The 27173-nt window shown below is 46.6% G+C and overlaps 1 protein-coding gene across 9 annotated transcripts in view; it reads left to right on the top strand.

Moving 5' to 3' along the window:
* Window positions 1–27173, top strand: part of FHOD3 (formin homology 2 domain containing 3) — a 502620-nt gene that overhangs the window by 401604 nt on the left and 73843 nt on the right. For all 9 annotated transcript variants that reach the window (XM_043888946.1, XM_043888942.1, XM_043888941.1 and 6 more), the window contains 2 exons: window positions 5864–6078; window positions 22174–22464. In XM_043888946.1, the coding sequence (XP_043744881.1) occupies window positions 5864–6078; window positions 22174–22464 (506 nt within the window). The remainder of the gene's footprint in view (window positions 1–5863; window positions 6079–22173; window positions 22465–27173) is intronic.

The following is a 27173-nucleotide window of genomic DNA, read 5'->3' as shown; positions in this document are numbered from 1 at the left end:
GCGATTGAACAGCTGTCCAGCCTGCAGTTCCTCCCTTCACCACCAGGTGGGGGTTACTGCGCGGAGAGACTGGAAAGGCTGGGTTCATACCAGAGTCAGTCCGGAACCAATCAGTCTCTGAACTATGCCAATAAAAAGTGGAATTGTGCTAATTTTTTTTAGACACCATCAGCTAAATAGATCAGGACAGTCTGAGACAGGGAATAGTGGAGACTGTCTGTGTTCAATTTAAAAATTAGATGCTTACGTCAGCCTCATAAACAAAACTATGGCATTACTTTAATTCCAGTATTCTATTAGATTATTGCCATCCTGATAACTAGTTGTGGCCAGCAAATTTATAGTGAAAGATGCTGGTAAAGAAACAAAGAAAGTCTAGTAAGTACCTGCTTTTTGTTTTTTGTTACACTGGAGGACATGACATATATCCTGGTTTAAGAAATCAAATTTTGGCACTTCCTTGACAGTCCAGTGGTTAAGACTTCACCTTCTAATGCAGGAGGTATGGGTTCAACCCTTCATCAGGGAGCTAGGATCCCACATGCCTCATGACCAAGAGAACAGAACATAAAACAAAAGCAATATTATAACAAATTCAATAAAGACTAAAAAATATGGTCCACATTAAAAAAAATCTTAAAAAAAAAAAAAAGAAATCAAGTTGTATTTTTTATCTTCTCCCCTGGACTCTGAACTTTTTTGAGCTTTTGGACAACTTGACAGTCATGTTGTGTCTGTACAGGCAGGACTTTAAAGCCCCTGGAGAGAAGATCAGGTACCGTGTGTGTCAAGGTCTGAGCTGGCTCAGACTGGAATCTAGTTTTTTCCAAATTGCTGAGGGCTGCCTCTTTCTGCGTGTTATTTACTACTCTTTCTCCCAAAGTAGAGCATCACTTATCTGGAAAACTCGTGCAGAAGAGGTTTCTACTCCTCTTCTCTGGCCTCTGCTGTCTCCCCCACACCACCCGCCACCCTGGGTCTTCTTAGCTGATGCAGGAGAGGGTTCTCCATGGCCCCACATGGGATTCTTTCCGTACAGCCTGCATCTCTGTTTATCTGAGATTTGGGGAAGCAGTCAAGTGTTTTCCTTTGATTTGGACCAGTCACTTTTCCTGGTTAGTCGGCTGCTTGAATTACCTGGTAAAGATGGACGTGAGGGAGATATACTTTCATCCTTTATTGGAAAGCAGTTGGGAGTTCCTGGTAAGCCAGGAAAAGATAAGATTTCCAAGTTATAATGGAATTTGGAAATGGATGGGAAAACTAATGGTGATCAGAGGTGGAAAGAGACATGGAAGAGAACTCCATCTGTTAACTCTTCAAGGTGGAGCCAGGCATGTTTATTTGGTCCCATGACTCTTAACCCTAATGTGAAGACTCAGAAAAGACAGCCAGACGCTCAACAGAGAGGTTTTGAGGTTCATATCACCTAGCATAACGAGATGAATGTTGTTTTGCTATTTTGAGGGGTAATGGCCATGCATACAAATTTGGTTTAATTTTTAATTTTAAAATTTCATGTCATCCCATTCCGTAATTTTAGGTAAGCTGTTTTATTGATAATGATGCAGATCCAGAGTAAGTCTCTGTTAGGTCTATTTCTAATTTTTTGTAAGTAGTGTAAGAAAGTCTCTGTCTGATATTGATTGACTTGATGTTCATGAATGATTCTTTTTTTAGGGGTGATAAGGGATGAGATCCAGGCTGGGAATCATTGGGTTGGGGTGGGGGTTGGGGTGAGAGTGGTCTGAGGGAGGTGGCAGGACTTGCAGAGGAGGTGCCTTACGGGAAGCAGAGGTTCTGGGGACAGACTGCAAAGGGGACGGCTGGGACTGGGTGACAATTTGGGAAATTATGCATAAAAGTGATCCCGAAGCAGTAAGAGTGGATTCTGAACATGGTCTGAGGACAGACTAGAAGTTAGAGGGAGCCAGGTTTTGGTTTAAGGGAGAATTTCAAGCACTTGGGTGGCAGGAAGAGTCAGAATAAGTAGGTATAGTGAAAAGTCACGCAGGGTTTCTGTTGGACCCTGTGTAAAGAACCTAACTTATGCCCCCTGCATGGCAGTGACACCAGCCTGCCACCCACAGCCCTGGTGGGCATTGCTGCTGCCGCCGCTAAGTCGTTTCAGTCATGTCTGACTCTGTGCAGCCCCACAGACAGCAGCCCACCAGGCTCCACCATCCCTGGGATTCTCCAGGCAAGAACACTAGAGTGGGTTGCCATTTCCTCCTCCAATGCATGAAAGGGAAAAGTGAAAGTGAAGTCGCTCAGTCGTGTCTGGCTCTTTGCGACCCCATGGACTGCAGCCTACCAAGCTCCTCCGTCCATGGGATTTTCCAGGCAAGAGTACTGGAGTGGGGTGCCATTGCCTTCTCCGGGTGGGCATTGAGCTCATCACAAAGTCTGTTTCTCTAATTCTTACTGGACTATGAGTGCCACAAAGGTGCGTGTTTTCTTATTTATTATTAAATCTCTAGTGCCTACTGGAGATTTAAAAATTTAGATTTGAGCAAGCTCTGGGAGTTTGCGATGGACAGGGAAGCCTGCTGTGCTGCAGTCCCTGGGGTCGCAAAGACTCGGACATGACTGAGCAACTGAACTGAGTGCTTTTAGTTTTTAGCACATGACAGGCACTCAACAGAATATTTAATAAATAATGAAAAGATTAATGAATTAGATATGGACAGAGGCAGGATAATGAGACTGTTTCAATGAGGGTAGGCAAAATGAAAAGTATTTTGAGTTGGGGGGCATAGTCTGTTGATAGAAAACCCAGTACTTTGTTCCTAGGAGGCTACGTCAGAGTCTGTTGATTGGAGGTGGTGTTGCTAGGCAGCTGAGACGTGACCATCATCAAATGGGCTGGCGGGCTCCTAGGATCGAGCACCACTTAGATCACTGTCTCAGGGAAGGTCGGGATAGAGGTCCAGCTTCCTCCCCAGGTTTTGCCAGAGGTGTCCATGGGGCAGGAGAGGTTGCTGAGCTTGAAGGTCTCCATGCTGGGTAGCCTGGCGCTCCCCGAGCACGCCCATCACCACTCCGCCCATCACGGGAACACAGAAACATAGCGGCTCTTGACACTTGGGCCTCCCCACTTCTGCCATTTTTTAATGCTAATTGTGGAAAAGTATACATAACGTATAACTTACTATTTTAATCGTTTTTAAGTGGATAATCCAGTAGTGTTAAATACATTCACATTTTTGTGCAACCAGCCTCCAGAACTCTTTGTCTATAGAATTTACCCCTTAACCCTTAATCCTGCCGTTTTTGTCTGTCATGTATACATCCTAGGAACAAGTCAGATTAAACCCCTGACTCTTCCCCTCCGCCCCTCTCAGGGATCCTCAAGGGTGACATCAGTGAGCCGAGAGGTGCACAGGAATAGTCTTTGAGAAGTCTACCCAGACCCTGGACCCCTGGGGTCCCCCCTGAAAATGGGGTGAACCCTTTGGCTGCCAGCACATACCTGCCAGCCTGGCTGCCAGCACATACCTGCCAGCCTGGCTGCCCACAGGGAGCAGACCAGAGAGGCCAGGGTACAGCTGGCTGAGATGGAGGCTGGTGATGGGTTGTCCTCCTGGCCTGAAGCCTTCTGTGTGGGGCTTCGTTACTTCTCTCCCTGATTTTGCTAGAGCATCACTTCCCTCCTCTAGGATCCCCATCTCTGGGACATGTCCAGACCCTCTTGTTTGCCCTGGATTCCTCCTGCCCCCTGCCCTTGTCGCAGAAGGCTTGGACTCCACATGGGGACACCTGTGCCCGCGGTGTGATCTCCTCCTGGCCTCCCAGCCTTCCTGGCCTTCCATTTGCCCCCGGACCTTTTATAATAAAATACAGGCCCCAACACTTGCCCTCAAGACCACTGTCTTCCACCATTCCTGTCACTTCCACCACCTGGTAGTTTTTTTTTTGGGCCCATCTACATTAACTTCAGACATATCTCCTTTTGGTACCTTTCCTACTTTTTGAGAGATGACGTTGTTGGCAAGGAAAGTCCAGAGTTTCTAAAGCTTTCTTTCTGGGTCAAGTTTCACCCTGTTAACCATGAGGCAGACATTTGTAAATGCAGATCCACTTCATGCGTTTTACCAGAGAGTCACCAGGAAAGTAAACTCACTCCCCAAGAAAGTGAAATTGGGTGGCCCTGCCCTCTGGCGCCCTGGGCCACAGGGAGACGAGAACAGGTGGGCTGCTCCTGGTGGGTTCTTTGCCTGCTTCCCTTCAGCCCATGAATGCACAGCGCCCAGGGAAAGAACTGAGGATGGTAATCTTCCTGTTCTCAAAAAGTCCTATTATCTGCTTGTTGAAAACAGACATACACATGTGAAAAGATGACTAAATATGCCAGGCAGTAAATGTAAAATGCCATCTGAGTTGAATGGGTTACATATCCAACATGAGTTCAGAGGCAAGGGCAAGATCACTTCCAGCTGTGGTGGTCAAGACAGGCCCCCCTGGGGGAGATGCGCGTGCGAGCCCGTCCCGGGGCCTGGCGGGGAGAGCTGTGATGACTGCAGACCTGGGAGCCACGCCCCCTGAAGGATGGATGAAGAAATGTGTGCTTTCTAAAGGCATTCTTTTCAAAGGTTCAATTTGTGTGCTCTGCCTTTCTTATCCAGCTGAAGTAAGAGTGCCGTGTATGCAATGTCTGGGTGGGGGCTACAGGGTCTAGGGCCGGGGGCTTGCCCTTGGGGAGTAACTGAAGCAGTGAATTCGGATGGATGTGAGTGAGGGTCTGGAATAAGCATTTGCAAAGTTTTGTTGTGGGTATGATAGTCAAAAGAGGTTTCCCACGTGGCGCTAGTGATAAAGAACCTGCCTGCCAGTACAGGAGACATTGGAGACGTGGGTTTGATCCCTAGGTCGGGAAGATTCCCTGAAGTTGGGCATGGCAACCCACTCCAGTATTCTTGCCTGGAGAATCCCGTGGACGGAGGAGTCTGGTGGGCTAGAGTCCATAGGGTTGCAAAAGAGTTGGACACCACTGAAGCGACTTAGCATGCACACACATGATAGTCAAAAACCTGCTACAGCTGAGTTCATGAATTTATTCCTGAACAAATAATGGCGGGTAAAATTAGCAGACATCTGGAAGAGGCACATATTTCAGAGTTATTTTGGTCTGATCTATAAAGCGCTCTATGAGGAATATGATTGGTAGCTGGTCTTAATAAACAGTTAGTGGGTTCTGCCTGCCTGAAATGCAAAACAGATGTATCTTTGTTCTTTTAAACTGACTTTGATGAATAAACTATATGTGACGTCAGGGCCAAGCTATTGGATGTCTGAGTCCTACTCAGAAATATTTTAGAATATAAAAAACTTTCCATGGTCGACACCGAGAGAACAAAGTGAATTCCAGTCACATTGCTGCTAGCATTGAAGCAGGTTCAGAAATCCGGGGAGGGCTTCATCCAACAACCTTTTGGTATTTTGGGGCATTGTTCCTCTCTGCTGCACCAGGGCACCCTCCCCTTTCACAGCTGTGAGCTCTGAGGGTGTGTGGTTTTCAGCTGTCACTGTTGGGGCTTTTTGATGGTCATTACTGCTGTTTGGCTTGTTTGCACAAATGTTTCCTAAAAGAGCAAACTAGGATTCTGCAGCAGTGATCTGGTATCTGGAGACTGTGATGTTACCACTTCCCCCAATTTGTTTGGTTATGAATGATGCAGGATTTTTAATCATTAGCATCTTGGCGTTGCTGGGTGTTTTTGGCAGACGGGCCCTCCAGCCAGCCCTGCGCTGTGCTGTGTGCATCAGGAAACCAGCTCAGTCTGCAGGTGTTTCATCCATAAACAAGCACCAGCCACGGGCTCCTCTTTCTTTTTACGGAAACCCTTTGGAATTTAACTTTCAGATACAAATACTTGGAGCAGTTGGCAGCTGAGGCGCATGAGAAGGAACTGAGAAGTCGGAGTGCGAGCCGGGGCAGAGCTGACCTCTTCTTGGACCTGACCTCACCGGCAGCCCCCGCCTCCCCCGCCCCCCTGGGTCGTAGCCCTTCATCTCTAGACTCGCAGGAGGTTCCCACGGTATCATCCTCCTCCCCGGGAACGCCTCAGCATCCCCAAGGTGAGTGAAGGGAGAGTAGAGGGGAACTGATGGGGTAATTAACATCAGACAGGCTTCTGGGCAGCAGGAACCATCCCAACATGCAAACTCATACTGAGAGGCAGCTAATGGGAAGCTTCGGGGGTGGCTGTGACCTGAGCTGTCACTAATAACAAGGGGTTTGCAGAGCCACTTACTCCAGCAAAATTATTTATAAAGCTTGTCAGTGTATGATCACTGGAAAGGGAGAATGCCAAAACTAAGGCTCACTTTGACACTTAATCCTAGTTCACAGGATAATAAGCTAGGATTAATTTATTCCTCTGTCATTTGCATGTTCTTTATTTATTGGATCTGCCCAATAGGGTGACCCCTTTTAAGTGCTCCTCCGGTAGGAATTGTCGGTTTGGTTTAAGTTACACTGATAAAGGATAAAATTAATCAGAGCAAACAAAGAAACATGGACCTCATGCAAACAGAAGTAAAATATTGAAGAAGAAATAAAAAGAAGATCGTAAAGATGACTGGCCTGTGGTATGGGGGTGGGGGTAGATGCTTGTGTTAGATGCAGACAGACAGGCTCTCCCTGGAGAAATTGTCTGTCGTCTTAGCTTTATTTGGAGAAAAACAGTGCCATCGTACACTGCAGCCTTGGAGCATCAGCAGTTTTCCTGATGGCTCTGCAAATTGTGGGTCCGTTTTCTTTCACGTTGTCAGAGAGGATGGTTCTCAGGTACAGGCGCCTAACGCTGCGTGTTGACTAACCCTGCAGCCAGCACTGTTTGGTTTAATCGAGTGTTATGGCTTGCAGCCTGCTGTAGGCTTAGCCAACTGAAGACAACGGAGACACTAAACTTTTAACTCTAGGAGGGTTGACTAAATATGGCGTAAAGTCTAATTTAAACAAGGCAGGACTCCATGACCTCAGCAGAACTGGCTGTAACTGAACCATCTTGTCTGTCCAGTTCTTTGCTGGCTCTCTGAGCCTCGGGACTCAATCTCCTGGAGCAGGCTGGTTCCGTCCCAGCTCCCCATCATGTCCTGTTACTCCTGGTCCCAGAACCATGGAAGATTGTCCTGGGCAGATGGCTCAGTCCTAGATGAGTAATTTCGGTCTTAAAATGTTAAGACTCCGGGAATCAGGAAAACAGATTTCTCTGTAACAGCAGTGTGCTTTCCAAACTCGGCCTGATATCACTGTTCTATCTAAATGGTGGTATTTCCAGAGGCCATATAAAAAATACTCCCCCTGCAAGCTGTGGTTCAGGACTTAATCTGGGTACTTTTAACTCTAAGAGTTGTTATCTCTAGCACTTTACAGAAGGATTTTGTCCAAACTATGATGTACAGAATGGCCCCAAGCTAAGAAGGAATTGTCAGTATATATAAATACTGTTTGTCCTCGAGATTTTTAATCTATTTGATGTCTGTGGCAAAACCAAGACAGTTCCCCAAGTATTTTGTCCAGTGTCAGTCAAACTTGAAGCCATCCTATCCAATTAAAAAGAGAGTATTTTAAACTTTACTCAGAACACAGGAAATATTTTGTATGTACATAATAAGCATTTGTGGAAAGTTATTTCAGTATGCTTTCAGAAAGATAAATAGCAAATGTAATTTTCCTCTTCAGAGAAGGGGTAAACAGAGACTAAGAAAATGTTTGACTGAAATCACACCCTAAGTGGTTATCTACATCAGAAAAAGGAATATTGGACTTGAATTTAGACACAGTTACAAATGAACAAAATAGCATTGGTGTTTCCTTTTTCCTTAGGGACAGGGGAGAAGCAGCGGCTCTTATAGAGTCTAGAAACACTTCCATCATATATTAAGTTATTGTCATCCATCAAATCAGTTGGAACCATCAAAGTATTCTAACATCCTTGTCCTAGTACATAACCAAGTTATTCAACTGGAAATTCTAAGTGTAGAAGAAGAAAGGCTCTAAGAGGATGCTCTCAAGAGAACTGATGAAGCATCTTTCTGATTTGGAGCCTTTGGACCAGAACACAAAGTAAATGTGACATAAAGGTTTTTCTCAGCCTGGTCTGTTACCATTCTTGGAAGCATTCTAGCTCCCGGTCAATGGTCTCATCTTTCCACCAGGTCCCCATCTTCAAATGCTCAGAGTAATTTTTTGCTGATCCCTAATATTTAGAATATTCCAACAGCTGGGAGAAGTATAAAATATATAATCACACATCCAGATGTTTGTCCTGCACCAAACACCTGGCACACGGTCCAAACGTGCCAGGGGTTGACTCGCTTTTTCATTCTTTATCCTTGTGGGGTCATGTGCTAATAATTCATTTCACATTTCTGTAGCACTTAGCTGCTTCCTTCCAAATGCTGCTCTTTAATCCTTTGTGGTACATCTCAGTAAGGAAGGGAGATGCTCTTATCCATACTTCACGGAGGCTCGGATAGATGGGGATGTGCTTCAGATCTTGCTGGTGCCATGCTGGGAGTAAAAATCACTGTTTTCGCTCCCAACCCAGCCATTCATTGTGTCATGCTATTTGTGGTGATGCTCCCAAGAATCCCATGCCATCCCCTCGCTGACCCTCTCCCCAGTATCTATCAAAATTGTGGCCTACATTTCAGAATTATATTTACAAAAAAAAAGGAACAGCAAATATTTATCCCTGAATTATATATACCTTAGGGTTAAAGGTCACTTTGTGAGTTCTTACTTGAATTCTGGAGAACTTTTGATAACAGAATATGTGAAAACATTAAAGCTTTCTCTCCCTTTTCCCTTACAAAAAATATTTACGAGAGGGAAGAGTTAATGGTAAAATACCTGTAGCATTATGTGGCGTCTAGTGAGATCTTTCAGCCAAAAACCTTCCCAGCTAAATCTGCTGTAACTTTTGTGTAAATCATGCCACTACTCCTACCATCAAGTCATTGTGTGCGTCAATTATTTTTCCATCTGGCCCTCTTGTGGCTCATAGCAGGTGTTTGTCCCAGTGGTGCCTAAAACTGGTGTGATCTGAATTTTTTTCCTTTGGGTAAAACTGCCAGGTCCAAACCCATTCATGTGCTCTCATTTGCGCTGTGCTCTCATTAATGGAGACAGTGAGCCTCCAGTTTAGGTAACCGAGGAAGGACCTCTCTCTTCATCCATTGCTTTAATTGTTTTTTAAAATTTTATTTATTTATTGGCTGCACTGGGTCTTCACTGCTGCAGAGATGGCTTTCTTTAGTTGCGCAGAGGGGGCGCTTCTCTTCGTTGCAATGCAAGGGCTTCTCACTGCAGTGCTTCTTTTGTGGTGGAGCACAGGCTCTAGGGCCCAGGGCTTCAGTAGTTGTGGTTCCCAGGCTTCAAAGCACAGGCTCCGTAGTCGTGGTACACAGGCCCAGTTTTTCCAAGGCATATGGGATCTTCCCTGGGCCAGGGTTTGAACCTGTGTCCCCTGCATTGGTAGGCGGAGTCTTATCCCCTGGACCACCAGGGAAGTCCCATTGCTTTAATTATGCTTTCCTTATTTTCACTGAGCCCTCATGGTATCCGTCAGAATATCTATCCAATAAATGTATTTCCTGTTATTTTAAAGCATTCACAGATGACTCTGGAAACAAATAAGTTTTTCTCACTAGGTAGAGAAAAGGTGCAGTGTTCTTTTGGAATGGAGTTTTTCGATGTGGCTTTAAGGAAATTACTCTGAGGATTGAAAACAATGATAATCTAGGAACTCCCTGGCAGTCCAGTGTTTAGGACTCTGCACTTTACTTCCAAGGGCCCGGGGCTCAATCCCTGTTTGGAGAACTAAGATCCTGCAAGCCACTTAATATGGTCAAAAAAAAGGATAATCTATGGGCCCACAGTGAAGTCAATGCAGCAAGGTAAACTATTATGCCAGTGGGTGTCAGATCTAGGTAACCTATTTCATGGAAACAAAGTGGAGAAAATCGCTGATCTCGAAACCAGGTATTGACGGTGGTCCCTGCAGGATGTCTCAGGGTTGAACTTCCTTCCTTGGAGGCTAGAATTGTGTTCTTCCTAGGCTCCCTGGCTCAAATACCTGAGTCCCTCCTGAGGTTAAATGAGAGAAATGACCATTTCCTAGGAGATGGAAGATGCTGTCAAGAGTTGATAAGGTGATTCACTCATTAATATAGCCATGAAAACACAATAATGGCTAGATTATATTTCTTATTTTGAGCTCGGTACCCTTTATATTCCACACAGAGCTAGCATGTTAGAGATGCATTTAGAAATTTATCATACTCTATTAATTCTATGTCAAGGAAAAATATGTTCAACAGTGTGATTTTTTTTCTTCCTGTAATTGATTCCTACATATATTCAAATTTCTTACTCTTTGGCGCTGGAGTAATAAAATGTGGCTTATGTGGTCATGGCCTATTCACCAGCACTCAGCTGGAGGCACTTACAGAAATTATGGGCATGGTAAACTAATATTTTCTCTAAGCCAAGAATAGAACCTAGGTCTCCCACCTTGCAGGCGGATTCTTTACCAGCTGAGCCACCAGGGAAGCCCAAGAATACTGGAGTGGGCAGCCTATCCTTTCTTCAGGGGAACTTCCTGACCCAGGAATAGAACCAGGGTCTCCTGCATTGCAGGTGGATTCTTTACCGGTTGAGCTATCTGGGAAGCCCCTAAGCATTTACGGTACTGGTGAATATGATAATTCTTCTAGTCTCCTGATCTTCAAACCTGTAAATAAAATATAGACATACAGTAATGGCATGAAATGTTTGATTTGTTTCAGTGAGGCATCATTTTTCATCATTTTCATTCATCATGGCTGTTGTCATCGTTACCAGTCACTGACTGAGCATCTTTGTTACCTTCATTGGGTAACATGTTTTCAGTGTTCTTCAGGCAAAAAGGTGCTCTCCTAGGTGACCCTGTCCGCAGGGTAGAGATCAGAAACATCTGGCATCCTGTTTCCAGCTGGCACAGAAGTGATGGAATATTATCCATCATCAGCCTAATGCATGCTGGTTCTCTTGCATAAAGCTTCTGGACACCTCCAGTTCAGGATTTCGTGAGTTGGCAGGAAACTAGATTCCTGGTGGTTCTGTGACTCAGGGCTGCCCCACCTCACCTGACTGCTGCTACTTAATGCCATTTGATCAATGAGACAGAATCTCTCCGGGACTCAACCCAAGGGCAAGGCCAGGGCCCTGCCTGCTATGCCTGCTGGGGAACTTTCGGGAGCCTTTGTGAATCACGGGAGTTTTCTGCTTGCCATTTCTCTGTTTCTAAAAAAAGGAACAGACAATACTTTCCCATTTTTCCTCTTACAGAGAATGACAGTTGCCTGCAGTGTGTCTTCTTGTACCATTTTATAAAACATTAAATAGTCCTGAGTTTTTTTGAAGCAAAGTATAAATCCTGCTGAAGTTTACTTAAGTAAAGATAAGGCACAGAGTGGCACTGGGACCTTTGTTAAAGCAGGATATTATATGAGTGCCATGATCATTTCATAGATGACAAATAGGCGTCAACATCTGCCAAAGGTCTGAGACTTCACCCTACTTAAAAGCTAGTAAGTTAGCCCGCCATGATCTCATGGATGTTGGCAGAAGACACGAAACTCCTGGGTCAGAAACAAAGGACTTTATTACTCACAGCGATAGTAGTAGCCAAGATATCAGCATTTGTGCCATTTCTGCAAGTCCCAGTTTCCACAAGGTGATGTGAATAAGCCCACGTGACACCTGCACACACACTGAGTGGAACCCTGAGTTTAAGGACCTCAAGTCTTTATTGGGCAGGAAGCTCATCTTCCCTTTGTCCCAGAGGGAGGCGTGAACTTGCTCACAGTGGGCAATAAACCAAGCAGTGGTTGGCTCCAGAGGGAGACCGTCTCAGTCTTACAAGGCTGTTTTCTATGCATACCTCCTTAGTAGGATGGTCCAGAATCAAGGCTATGGGTGGCTTTGCTTGTAAGACTCCAGAAATGAGAGACCCATGGAGACTTGTTTCTAAGGTTGGGGTTATAGTGATTTTTAACCAACCTTTATCATCAAATTTTCATTCTAAAAACTGTTTAATGTAAACAAAAAAATCCAAGTTTGAAACAGCTGTTGGCTTGTTTGCTCTTATTTGACAAGAAGAAGGAGTATCAGGAGCTGTAAAACCCAGTCTGGAGCAGGTGCTGTGTGTGTCTGGAGGTGCTCCAGGGCATCCGGAGAGACAGGAGTGCCTTTCATCCCAGGGGAAAGCCTTGGGTAAGTGTTTCCAGGCACAGTCAGAAGGCCTCCCCGGGTTGGGGGCTGGGGAGCTTCTTCAGTCAGTGTGATACAGCAAAGAAGAATAACTCTCAGGTTTCTTCTCATATCCTTATCTGTGCTCAGGACCTCGCTCTCTCCTCTGCCATCTCCACCTCCCCTATTTTCCCCCCAGCGCCCCTCCTTCCCCATACCCCTGCCTTCCCCCACCCACTCCCACAAGGCATTTGTACAAAATGATACAACACCAGCAGTGAGGCAGGATAATCAAACTCTGGTTTTCCAGTCCCTATAAAAGGATGCTTTTTCAAGACATTTTTGAGTTCCACAAATCTTTAGAGCTTTCCAAAGCTGTGATATCTTCTAAAGAAGCCACCTCCACCAGATACATTGGGAAGTTCCAGTAGCTTTTTGTTGACTTTCTAGGTTAAGCAACTCTGTCTGTTTCTTCTAGAACTCTCTAGACTCGAACGTGTGATTGGGCTTTCATGTCATTGTCGTCTTCTGTCTTTGTGTTTTCATTGTCTTGTCTCAACCTTTGTCCTCATTTTGTTTCGATCTCCTTACCAACTCTTCTTATAGCTGCCCCCTAAGTGTCAGATTTTTCCAGTATTCCTTCTCCAGCAACCCCCTGTGTTCACGCCACACCTCTTGTACCTTCACATGCCCATCTGTGATTTTTCGCAACCTACTGAGTGCTGAAATCCACCATGTCTGCCTCTCCAGCTGTGGCCTTCCTGAGCTCAGGACTCATGTGTCCAACCTCCTTAGACATCACCATCTGAATACTCCTTAGACTCTTCAGACTTACCAAATACCGGTCAGGGGCATTTTGATGGGAGGTGTCCCTCATCTCTCCCCCATAAAACTAGCAAATCTGCTCATACCTCCTAGTCCTTGTCTGGTTAAGACCATTTCTCTTGGCCTCCTTATTTAAGTTGGAAGCAAATAGGTAACTTTGACTTCTCCCTTAATGCTTACCCCCACATCCAGTCAGTCACCAAATGTCGATGTGCTCTTTCCCCTCAAATCAGCCCTCTCCCTTGTCTCCCCATCATCAGTGCCTCAGTCCCAATTTAACCATCTCTGATCTGGACCATTTCTGTAGCTTCTACTATGCCTCACCTCCCCAGGTTCTTCTTATAGCCCAACCCCCTCCCCCCAAAAGAAATCATGTCTATAGCATGATTTTAAAACCCGCTAGTGACTCTCCATCATCTACAACATGAAGTTAAGACCTTGGGTGGCACTCAAGATTCTTGGGTATCCAGTCCCTACAGTGAGTCTCTTACCACCATAACCACCTCTACATGTTATACTCCATCAGGAACAAACCACCCTCATGGTGGAAAGGTGTCTTGTTCTCTCTCTCTGTGTTTTTCTCTTGAGCCATTCTTGAATCTCATGTCTCTCTTGTGGTTTAAACAGCTTGCTGCACCCAGTGTGACTTAAGAGTTCAAGGACCTGTAGTTGGTGAGAACGTGGCCCATGACTGTCAGCCCAGGACTTCTTACAGCGTTCCACTGAAGTGCAGTGAAAACCGGATTGTCGGAACTCTGAGGGCGGGTGTGGGATCTACAAGGTGGTATCTTCCAACAGGACGTTTGAAAGTAATTTTGAACATATATGGATTTCATCTTAAGAGGTGTTTTAGGCCCGAGCCTGTTTGAAAACTCTGGCTCTAATTTTGAGGACAAAGCTGGGCTGTATTTTAAAGGCATACAAATTCTTTAGACCAGTGATTCGGTATTTTGCAGGTAATATGTGTCTTTTTTGGAATAAGCTGAAGTGGACTGAGTTTGGGCCCATCCTAATGAACCTGTTCCTACAGAGCAATGATTCTCAGCCAGGAGTGATTTTTGCTCTCAGGGGACATTTGGTAGTGTCTGGAGATATTTTTGGTTGTCATAATTGGGGAGGAGCTGATATTGGTCTCCAGTGGGAAGAAGCCAGGAATGCTGCTGAATATCTGACAATGCATATGACGATAGGCTGCAGCCCCCCGCCCCACAACAAAGACATATCTGACCCCAAATATCCAGAGTACTGAGTCTGAGAAATCCTGCTCCAGAGTAAATCTGAGTGAACAGCTTAGAAAGAATTGGCCCAACACCAAAGGCAAAATCTAAAGAATTTTCAAAGTTGTGAGCATTTTCTCTTGGGACCTTTTTCACATTTATATGATTAAACCACAAGTTTAAAGTCCATGGTGTTAGTTATTAGCTCTGAACTGAGGAGGTCCCTGGAATCTACACCATTTGGAGCAGCTATTATAGAACTGGCTGGCCCAAGCCTCAGTTTCATAAGACCTGCCAGAAAGCCAAGTCCTGGCAAAGTCATCGAGACACCAACACAGACTGAAATCAATTGAAGCCACCCAAAGACTTATTAAATTCAGATCTTTCTACCAGCCGTTTATCTCTTCAAAGAGAAATTGCATGACAGGGGATTCCAGTTGGACACTCTGGACTCAGCTGTCAGGGACATTGATGAAAGCAGAGCTGGAACGTTCGTGCCCACTTTTTGTTTTGTTTTTTTCAGGAATGGTTATGTACTTGTCTTTTATGGCTTAAGTCACCCACCACACAGTGTAACATCATGATTAACAGCCCAGGCTTTTCAATCAGGCCGATCCAAGGTCAAACCCCAGCTCCACTCGTCAGTAAGGTTATGTTGGAAGTAGGTGACGCATGCTCAAAGGGCCCACGGGCAGGCCGTGAAGGGACCTTGTGCAGAGGTGCAGAGTGGGACCTTCAGCGCGCACAGAAGTGCCCAGAGACAAGCAGCAGTGGGGAACTGCCAACACCGTTTCTGCCTCCAGGTCTGGAAAAACTAAAGGGGACAGCTCGAACTGGGTAAGAGCCGTAGCCTTGGGAAGGGAGCCCTGAGGACAGAAATGCTGGCCTGACATCTTCTGCCCAACTGGCCCCTCATAAAGAGCAGGGACATAAACACGCCAGCCTCTCCTTCTTCCTGCCTTTGCAGGTGCCTCCCAAGGCTGACCCATCTGAAAGAGAGGGAAAGCAAACGCAGGAGCTGCTCACTACAGAGGCCGGCCTCCCGGGGCACAAAGCAGGACAGAGAATGGGTCTTGGAGCAGGCCAAGAATATCCAGCATGCTGTGTGGCCCTGGATGAGTTACTTAACCTCTCTGAACACCATTCCTCATTTTTCACATGGGGACATTAATCTTCATGTCGTTGGTAAGAGAAGTAAATAGGGTGACATGCCCCTGTTTCCTGGGACAGCACCTATGTGTCAAAGGCACTCTGTAGACGGTAACTTTTGTTTTTAATTCACTTAAGGCCAAGCAGAGCCTGAGGTCAGGTAAGATCAGATGAGAAATTAGTGCGGGGCAAAGAACTAGCTAGCCTGAGTTGATGTCTGCCCTAGCTGACTTGAAACAGGGATGAGCTGCCTGAAATCCTCAAGAGCTACTTGTTCCTCTTCTCTTGCCCAGTTTTGTGATCTGGTTCAAGGACATCTCGGTCATTAGATAGGGCACCCTTTTCTCTTCTCTCAACAGACACAGTTAGGTTTTCCCTCTTCCCCTGTGGTTCTCAGGTTGATGGTTTTCATCCTGGCTCCCAGCCTCTCTGCTGTAACATCTGTTTCCTTTGGATAAAGACTCCCTTTTAGTGGTCGTGCTCAGTTATGAGTCCTTCCCCACAGGCTGGCAGCAACCCAGTTCCTTGTTACTTCTTCTGAGTATACTGTAGATCTCTGCCTTCCTATTGTATCTTCCATATTCTATAAATTATGCTGTGTGTGTGTGTGTGTGTGACTCAGTTGTGTCCAATTCTTTGTGACCCCGTGGACTATAGCCCACCAGGTTCCTCTGTCCATGGGATTCTCCAGGCAAGAATACTGGAGTGGGTTGCCATTCCATGCTCCAGGGGATCTTCCAGACCCAGGGATCGAACCCAGGTCTCCTGCATTGCAGGTGAATTCTTTACCACCTGAGCCAGCAGGGAAGCCCACGTTATCCCCTACCATATCTCTTTCTGAGGTTTAACTGTTTGGCTGAGTCGGGTCTTTGTTGCAGCACACAGGATCTTCGCTGTGGCATGTGGGCTTAGATGCTCCACAGCATGTTGGGTTTTAGTTCCCTGACCAGGGATCGAACATGCATCTCTTGCATTGGAAGGTAGATTCTTAACCTCTGGACTGCCAGGGAAATCCCCCATATCTCTTCAGACGGTTTAATTGTTTTTCTTTCTCCTCCCTTCTACTACCCCACCTCCAAACTTAAAATTTAAAGTTCTCTGAATCAGGTCAGTGCAGGTTCCGGCCAAATACATTTTTCTGGCCTTTGCTAAGCGTGTCCTCGCGATGCCAAGATCCCATCAGTCTGCTGTCTCAGGATGTGGTCCAGGAAGACAGATCCCAGTTCTGGACGCCTTCTGTGTTGCCAAGCGTTTCTTGCCATGTCCTCATTTCATTTCCAAGCTTGCACCCACCGCGGGGAGAAGGGTTGTCTGGCACCTGGACCTGAGCCTTCGCTGTTCCCTCCCACCCTCGCTTTCTGAGAACAGTGAGAGACCCCTCCCCACAGAGCGGTTGGGGGTTTAGTAGACAGTTTGTGCTCAGGCCGCTGGCCTGCAATACCCCCACGTGCCTTGGATGCGAACACACTGCCCTCCCCCCCGCAGGGGATCCCTTGCCCGTGTGTTCTTCCAATGATGCCCTTAATGCGTTTTCTTCTCCTCTTGAGCCCCGCTGGCTGGCATTTACCTCTTTCTCCTCAGCCTCTTTGTCTGCAGGGTTTTCTTCCTGAAAGTTCACCCAACACTGACCAGGAGCCTCCCCCTGAAGCTACTGGCCCATCTCAGCTGTCCCCGTGGGAACTGTGGTTTGTCTGTGATGTGGGTATACTCAGGAGTTCTCTTGGGTCAAGTGGAACATGGCCCGTCTCTTCCTAAGCACCCATCACCCCACGCAGTGTGAAGTCCCAGGTCCCTAACTCACCTTCGAGGCTTGTTGCCCCAGCGCCTGACCCCAGACATCTTTCATTCCTCCTGCTTGCCCCGTGATCTTGGTCTCTGCACATGCTTCTCCCTCTGCCCAGAACTTTCATGCCCAGTTGTCCCTCTTTAGTTCCTTTCCACCCTTGAAGACCGTGCTTATGTACCATTTTAGCTCAGGGTCTTAGGACCCTTCCCAGGCTTTGCCAGAAACCCTTGCCAGACCCTCCCAGGGCACCATGCCTTTGCTCTTAGAATATCCATCACATTTATAAATATTTTTCTATTGTGTCTGGTGGGAACCGAGGGGCTGGGGTTTTCCCTGTGTCCTCTGACAGTGGGGTTTGCCCACCTTTGCTGTACGGAACTCATGGGTGTTGTGTGGGATCTCTTAGCATCTCTGAAACCTCCGTGACAACAAGAGCTGGGTCTGTAGTGCTGGGTCTGTGTGATGCGTCCTGTGCTTCTCACCACGGACACCATTGTTGGGTGTCCCTGAAACGTTGTGAGCAATTTTCATCCCTCGGTATTGGCAAATGCCTTTGCTCTCTGACAACTTTCCCTGCAGGCCTGCGTTGTCCTCCTGTTTCCTGGGGACTCAGCCAGTGTGGATGGTACTTCCCCCCAGTGTGCTCGGAGAGCAGCTGGCGTGGCTTGGGGCGGTGACTCCAAAGGAACAGCTGTGTGTTTATGGAGGGGACTGTTGGTGATAGCTGCTGCTGCTAAGTCGCTTCAGTCGTGTCCGACTCTGTGCGACCCCATAGACGGCAGCCCACTAGCCTCCTCTGTCGCTGGGATTCTCCAGGCAAGAACCCTGGAGCGGGTTGCCATTTCCTTCTACAATGCATGAAAGTGAAAAGTGAAAGTGAAGTTGCTCAGTCGTGTCCGACTCTTAGCGACCCCATGGACTGCAGCCTACCAGGCTCCTCCGTCCATGGGATTTTCCAGGCAAGACCGCTGGAGTGTGTTGCCATTGCCTTCTCCATTGGTGATAAAGGTGCAGACAAAGGGAAAGCGAAGGGGAGCAGAAATGTTGTGGAATTCAGTGTCTAGTTTTGGGGTGTTTCCTAAGTGTCCATGAGAACTTTCTGAGCAGGTACTGGTCCCAAGACCACACTGGGGGCCCTTGGATGTGAAAGGAAGGCAGAGTCTTGGCCCCCAGGTTACTTGTGCCTCGTTGTTCCTGGGCTTGATTAATGCAGCTTGAAGAGGGACATCTTGTTCATCTGTGCATTTTGTCCAGGGACTTCTTACTCGTTTCCCAGGCCCCTCACTTGGCTGCCTGGCCCCATACCACCATGACCCTGCTGATGGGATTTTACATCCTGTTGCCAGCCCAGTGGTGAGCCCTCTGAAAGCAGGGGTGTGTGTTGTGTCCTGGACACACCTGTCCCCTGGTGTATTCTGTGCAGAAGGGGTCAGGAGTGAGCAGCCCAGATGTGTTCTCGCTGTCCCCTCCCTTCTCCGTCTTTGGGGGTTTGGCTTGACTGGACTATGTATGAATGTTCTTTAATTGGTTCATCACTAGAACAGCGTCACACACCGCAGATTTGCAGTGAGGCCTTATGGACACTGAGCCTGCGTTCTGGTCAGGATATAATTTTGGAGACCATGGTCTCCCCAGCAGTGATGAAAGAGAGCACCCCAACAGTCAGATCACACATTTAAATGTCCACTGCAGGAAGTAAGGCCTGAGCAGAGCGGGATGAAATTACACTGTTTATTCCCCAGAGCGTGTGGCTTTCTAGAGCTTGCATGTCCCTTGCCTCACTTGTCCCTGAAGTCCCTGGCTGATCAGGAGCCAGAGCCACTGCTTAAAATGGAAGGATGCATGACAGTGCAGCGTGTGTAGGCTGGAGCCAAACAGCCGTCAAATGACGGATCCTTCCCACTTTGTCTGCCAGTCTCCTGGGGATGGGGAGCAGACACAGGCTGATGGCAACCAACTGCAGCCGTCTCCCCGTCAGTGATAGAGCCCCACGGAGGCACCCTCGCCAGTTTTTGCCATATGCTCACCAATTAAAACTTAAGCACGCCACATGCTAGGCTGTTGGAAACACATTTTCATTTTGATGTGGCTATTCTGAAGTAAATGTGTGTAAGAACATATGCTCTCTGTCAACCCAACGATGGCACTGCTGTTGCTAAAACTATGCTTTTGCTGTGCTGGTAAAATGAGGGGAGTTGGGTATCTCTTTGCTCAGTACTCTATTATCAGATGAAAAGGCAGGTACCGTACAGAGTCCTTCAACAACAAAGGGAATTTTTCTCAAAGGTCTGTTCACTCTCTCCCTGTGCCCAGCTCAGTTTTTGCTTTTAAGGAAAAATACTCGACGTCCTGATTGTTGGGCACACGGGTTCATAGTTGTGTGCCCGTTACTGTCTTCCTGCTGCTGCCAGCCAATGCGTCTCAGGCTGGAAACTGCTGTCACATGACCTGACAGGGCTTCCAAAACCAGCCCTCTTGGGGACACCCCGGAGGGACACCCAACAGACTGCAGAGGACCTATGCCACCTCGCCCTCATCTCCTCCATTCTCCCCAGGAAGCTGGTGCCTGTCCTAGGCTGGAGTCCCCAGCAGAAGACTTGCCATGTGTCATCAAGCCCGGGGAGGGGGTGGTGGGCAGAAGTCCCTTCGTGCTGTACATCCAGTTCCCACCTCAAGGGCCCTGGGGCAGTTTTGGGAAGAAGATCACTTCCCTGGGGTGGCTGGAAGTTACCCAGCACATAAGGAGAGGCTGGCATCTCATCTCTCTACTGCCTCCCTCTCCAGTTCCCAGATTCATTCTCTGGGGAATACAGCCTGAGAGCAGATGAGGGGTGGGGGTTCTGGACCCAGTGAGGCCTGGCAGAATTGCTGGGATGCTGAAGGGCAGCTGGACCCCCTGCCCAGCAAGGCCTGAGCTTTGCTCTTGCATAGTAATGCCTCTGCCTGGGCTGCTGGGGGGCTGCGCTGGGCACCCCATTCCAGACATCCCTGCTCACCTGAGCTGGCAGGCTGTCCCCACAAAGAGAGAGCCCCCTTCCCCTGTCATCTGCCTGTTCTCAGGTGTCTGGGCAGGCCGCTCACACTTCTCCCATGCACAGATCCTGCCTGAATCTCTGTATTGCTTCGAGCAATGTGTGTGTAGACTTAGAACACGTGTTGGTGGTAGGTACTGCCAGGATTCCAGCCGTGTGACGCCGCCCAGCCCTCAGGAGTGACGCCTCCTCACCTGGCCTTCACGGAAGACTTTTTTTTTTATTCCCAATCATTTTGCTGTCCATCCATAGCTCACAGCTGAGAGGGTTCCTCAGTAAAAACATGCACATGGCAGGCTGTGTCATTTCCCGGCTTCTAGGGGATGACGTCCATGGAACCTGAGCCACAGATCTCCAGCTTTGACGGTTTACGAAGAGTTCTTTGCCTATGGGTGATTCTTATAGATAGCTTTCAAGTGTATGGGCTAACGTCCCATTGAAAGTGAAAAAGTAAAAGTGTCAGTTGCTCAGTCTTGTCCGACTCTTTGTAAGCCCATGGACTGTAGCCCACCAGGCTCCTCTGTCCATGGAATTCTCCAGGTGAGAATACTACAGTGGGTAGCCATTCCCTTATCCAGGGGATCTTCCTAAACCAGGAATCAAACCCACATTTCCTGCATTTCAGTCAGATTCTTTCCTGTTTGAGCCAGGGAAGCAAGCATCACATTTTGAGCAGACATAATTCAAGCAAAGGGTGACAGACCTCACTGGTTTAGTCACTGATGAAAGCTCTGACTGGGACTCCCCTGGCGGTCCAATAGTTAAGACTAAATGCTCCCTCTGCAGGGACGTGGGTTCTATCCCTAATCAGGGAACTAAGACCCCACATGCCACACAGCTCAGCCAAAAAAAAGTAAAATTACCCAATGAGTATTTATTTATGTCAACTAGATGTATTTTTTATCAACTGATAACTTAAAAGAAAATCAGACTGCTTTTGCTAATCAGCTTGATTCACCATGAACTTATTTCCTCTTTCCCTGAAGAGCTTCCCTGGTAGCTCAGATGGTAAAGCGTCTGTCTGCAAAGCAGGAGACCCAGGTTCGATCCCTGAGTTGGAAAGATCCTTTGGAGAAGGAAATGGCAACCCACTACAGTATTCTTGCCTGGAAAATCCCATGGAATGAGGATCCTGGTGGGCTACAGCCCATGGGGTCACAAAGAGTCGGACATGACTGAGCAACTTCACTTCACTTCACTTCACTTCCCTGAAGAAGCAAAAGGATCATGTATCAGTCTGCTATTGCTGTGTAACAAATTACCACAAACATAGCTGTTCAAAACAGCACTTGTTTATTATCTTATGGTTCCCATGGGTCAGAAACCCAGCCTGGCTAACTGGGTTCTTGGCCGGGGATGTCTGAAGGTTATGGTTAAGGCTGTGGCTGGTGGGGCTCTTATTGGGAGGCCCCGGGAAGAGTCCACTTCCAGGGTCTTTCAGTTGTTGGCAGAATTCAGTTCCTTGTGCTTGCAGGACTGAGGTCCCTGTTCCTTGTTGGCTATTGGCCAGAAATCATTCTCAGCTTCTAGAGGCCAGCACATTCCTTGCCACGTGGGCCTTTCCATCTTTAAAGCCAGCACGGGTGGGACAAATACTTCGTGTGCTTCTGATCTCTCTGACATCCTTTTCTGGTGTTAATGAGAAAACACTCTGCTTCTAAAAGGCTCACCAGGTTGGATCAGGCCCACCTGAGCGATCTCTGTATTGTAAGGTTGAGTGACTTGAGGCATGAATGCCAGCCGCTATCCCCTTGCCCGCAGCGTTTGACTGAATGACCAGGCGACGGGAGTCTCAGGGCCACTTTTGAATTCTACCTGCCGCAGATGGCCCCAAGAGATGAGCCTCACGTCTGGTCTCCCTTTCGCTCGACGTTGCCTAGACATTCCCGTCCTCACTGTGATCTCCGCTGTTGTCTCCCCCAGCCAGCGCCGGGGAGCCTGGGCCTGAACCGGAGGCAGACGTGGAGGCAGAGGTGGGGCAGGTGGCCGATGAGGCCGGCCAGGAGCTAGCCCCTGCCGGCGCGGGAGCAGAGAGCGAGGTGGAGCGGGCCCTGGAGCCGGAGCACGAGGAGCGAGCCTCCCTGAGCGAGAAGGAGCGGCAGAATGAGGCGGTGAACGAGCGTGACAACTGCTCGGCCTCCAGCGTCTCGTCCTCCAGCAGCACGTTGGAGAGGGAGGACAAGGAGGACAAGCTCTCCCGGGACAAGGGCACGGGTAAGGAAGACCCCGCCCAGGGCACGGCACAGGGCACCTAGCTCACTGGTCTCTGAGTTGACCTGCTGGCCAAGCTTGCTCCCCAGATGGTGCCCCGTGTCTGGAGGAGGGTGCATGTCCGCACTCAGCCAGCCAGCAGCTTCCTGCCCCCCAGATGGGCTCCCTCCCTCTGACATGCAGATGCACCACCCATTTACAGCTGGCAAAGGGCCATCAGGGACTTCTCCTGAGGAATGAGCCCCAGCAGAGAAATTCCTCAGCTTCCTTCTAACTGTTAAATTGTGAACAGTAAGTGGGGCTGTCTTCTGGTTTAAATTTAGAGACACATCGTGTTGTTATCTGCTCCCTTGAAAGAGTTAATTTTGCAGTGAAGTATGTTGAACTATTGCGACTAAACACTTCAGACCAGAGCAACTTTGGTAAAAATGAATTGTATGAGTACTTTTAAAAAGGGCCAGTTCATAGCGTGCTGAGGTCAGTTTGATGGGCTCGGCTGGAATGTACATAATTTAGGTAATTTTCTACAGTCTACTCAGGACCACTGTTTTCTTCCATATTAAGTATGTGCATTTTCTTATAGAATCATACCTTTTTGGTGTTATGGATGATAGTCATTCAGTTTCACCTGTTTGATGGTGACTTTATGTTTAGGGACCAAATGGAATGTTAGTTCTCCTTAGGGACTCGGGGAGGGTGCCACAGAGGGTTCTAGAAATTTTAAGTGATTCAAATTATCATTTGAATTATTTTTTAAATTTTTAATTAGAGGAGAATTGCTTTACAATGTTGTGATGGTTTCTACCATACAACAATGTGAATCAGCCATAGGTATACATATGTCCCCTCCCACCTCCATCATTTGAATTATGATTCATGAGTGACACCATGGAGTTGGTGTTCCATCTCATGACTTGTGTGTGGTGTCAGGAAGCTACCTCTCTCAACAGACATTCCTCACCTGTGGAGACATGTCTTGTGGGGCAGCCTTCATTAAGTTACACAGTGACACAGATTCAAGGACCCTACATCTCAGGCCCGGAAGGCAGCATGAAGGCTCCACAAGGGACTGCCAATCAGTGGCATGACCCATGCATGATGTGTTAGTTCACAGATTAAGAATACAGTCTCCCTGAAGCCTGGACAAGTGAACAAAGATTGAATGAATGAATGAAGCCACAATTCATTCAGGAGACCTGTCAACCAGTGGCTTAGTCTAATATTTCAGTTTTCACAATTATATAATTATATTTAATTCTATACATACATCTAGTCTCAATGAAAAGGGAAAGGCTTTGAAGACTTTGTTTATGTCTTAGGAATCATTGCATTGAAAATCTTGTGTCTGGTTGAATACATGGGTGCTAAAAGGATTACATATATTGATACTAAATTTCTTTCAAAGTCAGATTATAGTTATACTGTCAGATTTTACTTGCTGTTATTCACATTTAATGTAATTTTGGCCACAGTACAGAGTGTCGGGTAAGTCTTGTTGATCAGTTTGACCTTAAATCATGTTTTATTGCATTATGAGTAGCTTTAAGGATTATTCCTCATAACTAGGTTTAGCAAGCCTAAAACATATCAACAAGTTGGTTAGTAAAAATAAGCCAGGGCAAAGAACTTTCTTGGATCAGATTGCCCAATATCCTTCCAAATAAGGACAACTTTCCAAAAATGGAGACTCTACTCCCAGTGAAGAACCATTGACTTCCTACCAAAAGCTGGTGGTGTCCAGGAATTGGAGCTTTGCAGTGGCTTTTCTACTTCAGCCTGGTGCTGTTAAGAGGTGTAACCATGTTTATTTGTTGTAGCTTATTGGTTCCTAAAATATCCCACTGCTCACAGGCACCATCAGCAACCATGGAATCAGGGAAGCTTTGTCCTCATAGTTCTTGCTTTTCAGAATCTTCTCAACTAAATCACAAAGGCAATCAAAGTGATTCCCAATCTTTTTTCTAATGGTTGTAGCTATTAGTTGAGGATGAACTTGTAGAGCTTGAAAGAGATTCAACTTATTGAAAGTGTGTGGTTTTATTTTTCTTTGTTTTCAGTGTGGCACTCCCTGGCATTAGAATGAGAGACTTTATCGTAGCATAGATTACACTTTATTGTATGGAGAAGGAAATGGCAACCCACTCCAGTACTCTTGCCTGGAAAATCTCATGGACGGAGGAGCTTGGTAGGCTACAGTCCATGAGGTTGCAAAGGGTCAGACAGTTGTAGTTACTTCCAGAATCATCTTTTGTCTCTACTTGAATGCAGTAAGGATGGGGTTGTATGTCTTGTTTATTGTGAGTCCTTACTTCCTAGCTGGGGACCCAGAACATAATAGGGGCTCATAAAACCACTGATGAATGAAGAAGTATCAGGCTAAGATGGAGAAGCCCCATTACTCCCAGTTCCTCCCTCTTACAACTAAAATAAAGCCCTGGATATAATAGAACAGCTAATCACAGAAGGACGCTGAAAGGTGAAAAGGAGGCAGGCTGCCTAGGAGTCTTTTGACTTGAACGACACAGCAGTGAAGCTTCAAGGAAAGCTGATTCCCTTAACCAAAGGATTGGGAAAGGCAATGCCTAACAGAACAGAAAATCTGTGCTGCTCTTAATAAGTGCCCTATCCTAAACAAGGTCTAATGGAAACTATGGCACTGTCACACCTCTCCTCCAATCCAGTGGTTTCAGTAAGACGGAAGAGGAGGTAGTCTTCTGTACACACCCATATGGAAATGGGAGTGATGGTTCTCCAGTTCCCTCCCCTCCCTCAACCCTGTAGTGTCAACGGGACCCAAGGGAACCCGTCTTCTGTCGCCTGTCCAGTAGAAGCAGATTGCACTCCATTCCCCTGCTGGGATACTGTTGGCCTAATGGGGAGTTTATAGTCTATCCCCTGCAGGAAGAAGCAAGTGGATCTCAATTCTTCCAACAGGGTCGAGTCAGTGGGGTCCTGTGGGGATCTGAGCCTTCACCTGGACCGCAGTAGGACCACACTTAATGAGGACCTGGCGGAAAGACTGATAGCCTTCTCTCTCTTCCCATGGCCACTCTCCTTGTCCTCAGTGCCAGTGAGGTCCCAGGGGGAGCTAAGCCTCCATCCCCACCCAGCATTAACAAGGTGGAATGATGTGGTTGAAGGTGGGACTCGACATTGGTGGGGACTGATGGAAAACTGAGCCTTCACTTCACTTGGAGACAGTGTGCCAATGGGAGTCAGTGCTTCACGTCCACTGGGAAGATGCTTCTGGGGTCAAGGGGCTTCAGCCCATCTACACTGAGGGAGTGAGTCAGCCCTCTTCCTGGTGACAGTGGGACCCAGCAGGGAGCTGAACATATACCTGCACCAAGACCTATAAGCTACACCCTGAAAGAGTGACTATCTGCTAAAAGAGAAGGTTAAATATGATCCAAACTCTATCGCATAATACCTAGCACATCCAGGATATAATAAAAAATCACTCATCATGTCAAGAAGCAGGGCACTGACATCTTGAATGGAAAAACACCATCCAGAGATGCCATTATTATGGTGACTGCTTCAAAACCTTTGACAGGTGCTGGGATGATCTGTCAAAAGTTTAAAAGCAGTCACCATAATAATGCTTTAGAGAACAGTTACAAACTCTCAGGAAATACATTAAAAAAGTCTTAGCAAAGAAATTTTCAAAAAAGAACGAAGGGAAAATTATACAACTGGAAAATACAAGCTGAAATAAAGTATTTGACATACTTTATAGTTGATTGGAAACAATAAAGGAAATAGTCAGTGTATTTGAAAACAGATCAGTGGAAATTACCAAATCTGAATAGGAGAGGAAAAATAGACTAAAAATGAAAGGAGCCTCAGGGACCTATGGGACTATGTCAGTAAAACTGACATTCATTTCATCTAAGTCTAAGAAGAGGAGAGAGAGTGCAGTGTGGAAAAATGTTTGAGGAAATAATGGCTGAGATTTTCCCAAGTTTTGCAAAAGGCGTAAGTCTACAGATTTAAGCTGAGCAAATCCTAACAAGGATAAACCCAAAGAAATCGACACCAAGACAAATGATAATCAAACTTATGATAACTAAAAGCCAAATAATAATTTTTTAAGACAGAAAGAAATGATGTGATACCTATAGAAGAGGATATATATAGTTCAGAGGATAGTGGATTTCTTGTCTGGATCACCAAGGCCTGCAGAAAGGGAGACAGCATCTGTCAAGTTCTGAAAGACCATAACTGTCAACGATGAATTACATGTACAGTAAAAGTGGCCTTTAACAATGCAGGGGAAATAAAAACATTCTCAGTAAAGAACAACCAAGAGCATTTGTCATTAGCGACCACCCCTTGAAGAATGGCTAAAGTAAGTTCTCTGAACAAAAAGGAAATGATGATAGAAGATGACTTGGGACTCCAGCAAGAACAGAACAACAGAATGGGTAAAAAAAAATAGGGGTAAATAAAAATGCTGTATTTTTACTCACGAGCTTCTTAAATCATATTCGATGGTTGAAGCAAAATTGCATGTGCTATATGGAGTACAGCATATGTAGAGGAAATACTTAAGACAACTGTATTTTTAAAAGTGGGCGGGTAAAGGGATATAAGTGGAAGTAAGGTTTCTGCACTTCAAAGTAGTAAAACATCAATTTGTTTTTGTTTAGTCTCTAAGGTGTGTCCAACTCTTTACCACTCCATGGTCTGGCCCACCAGGCTCCTCTGTC

Source organism: Cervus elaphus, chromosome 27, assembly GCF_910594005.1.
Source record: "Cervus elaphus chromosome 27, mCerEla1.1, whole genome shotgun sequence".
Taxonomy (NCBI): domain Eukaryota; kingdom Metazoa; phylum Chordata; class Mammalia; order Artiodactyla; family Cervidae; genus Cervus; species Cervus elaphus.
The sequence above is the reverse complement of the archived record's forward strand: the minus strand, read 5'-3'. Positions and strand labels throughout refer to the sequence as shown.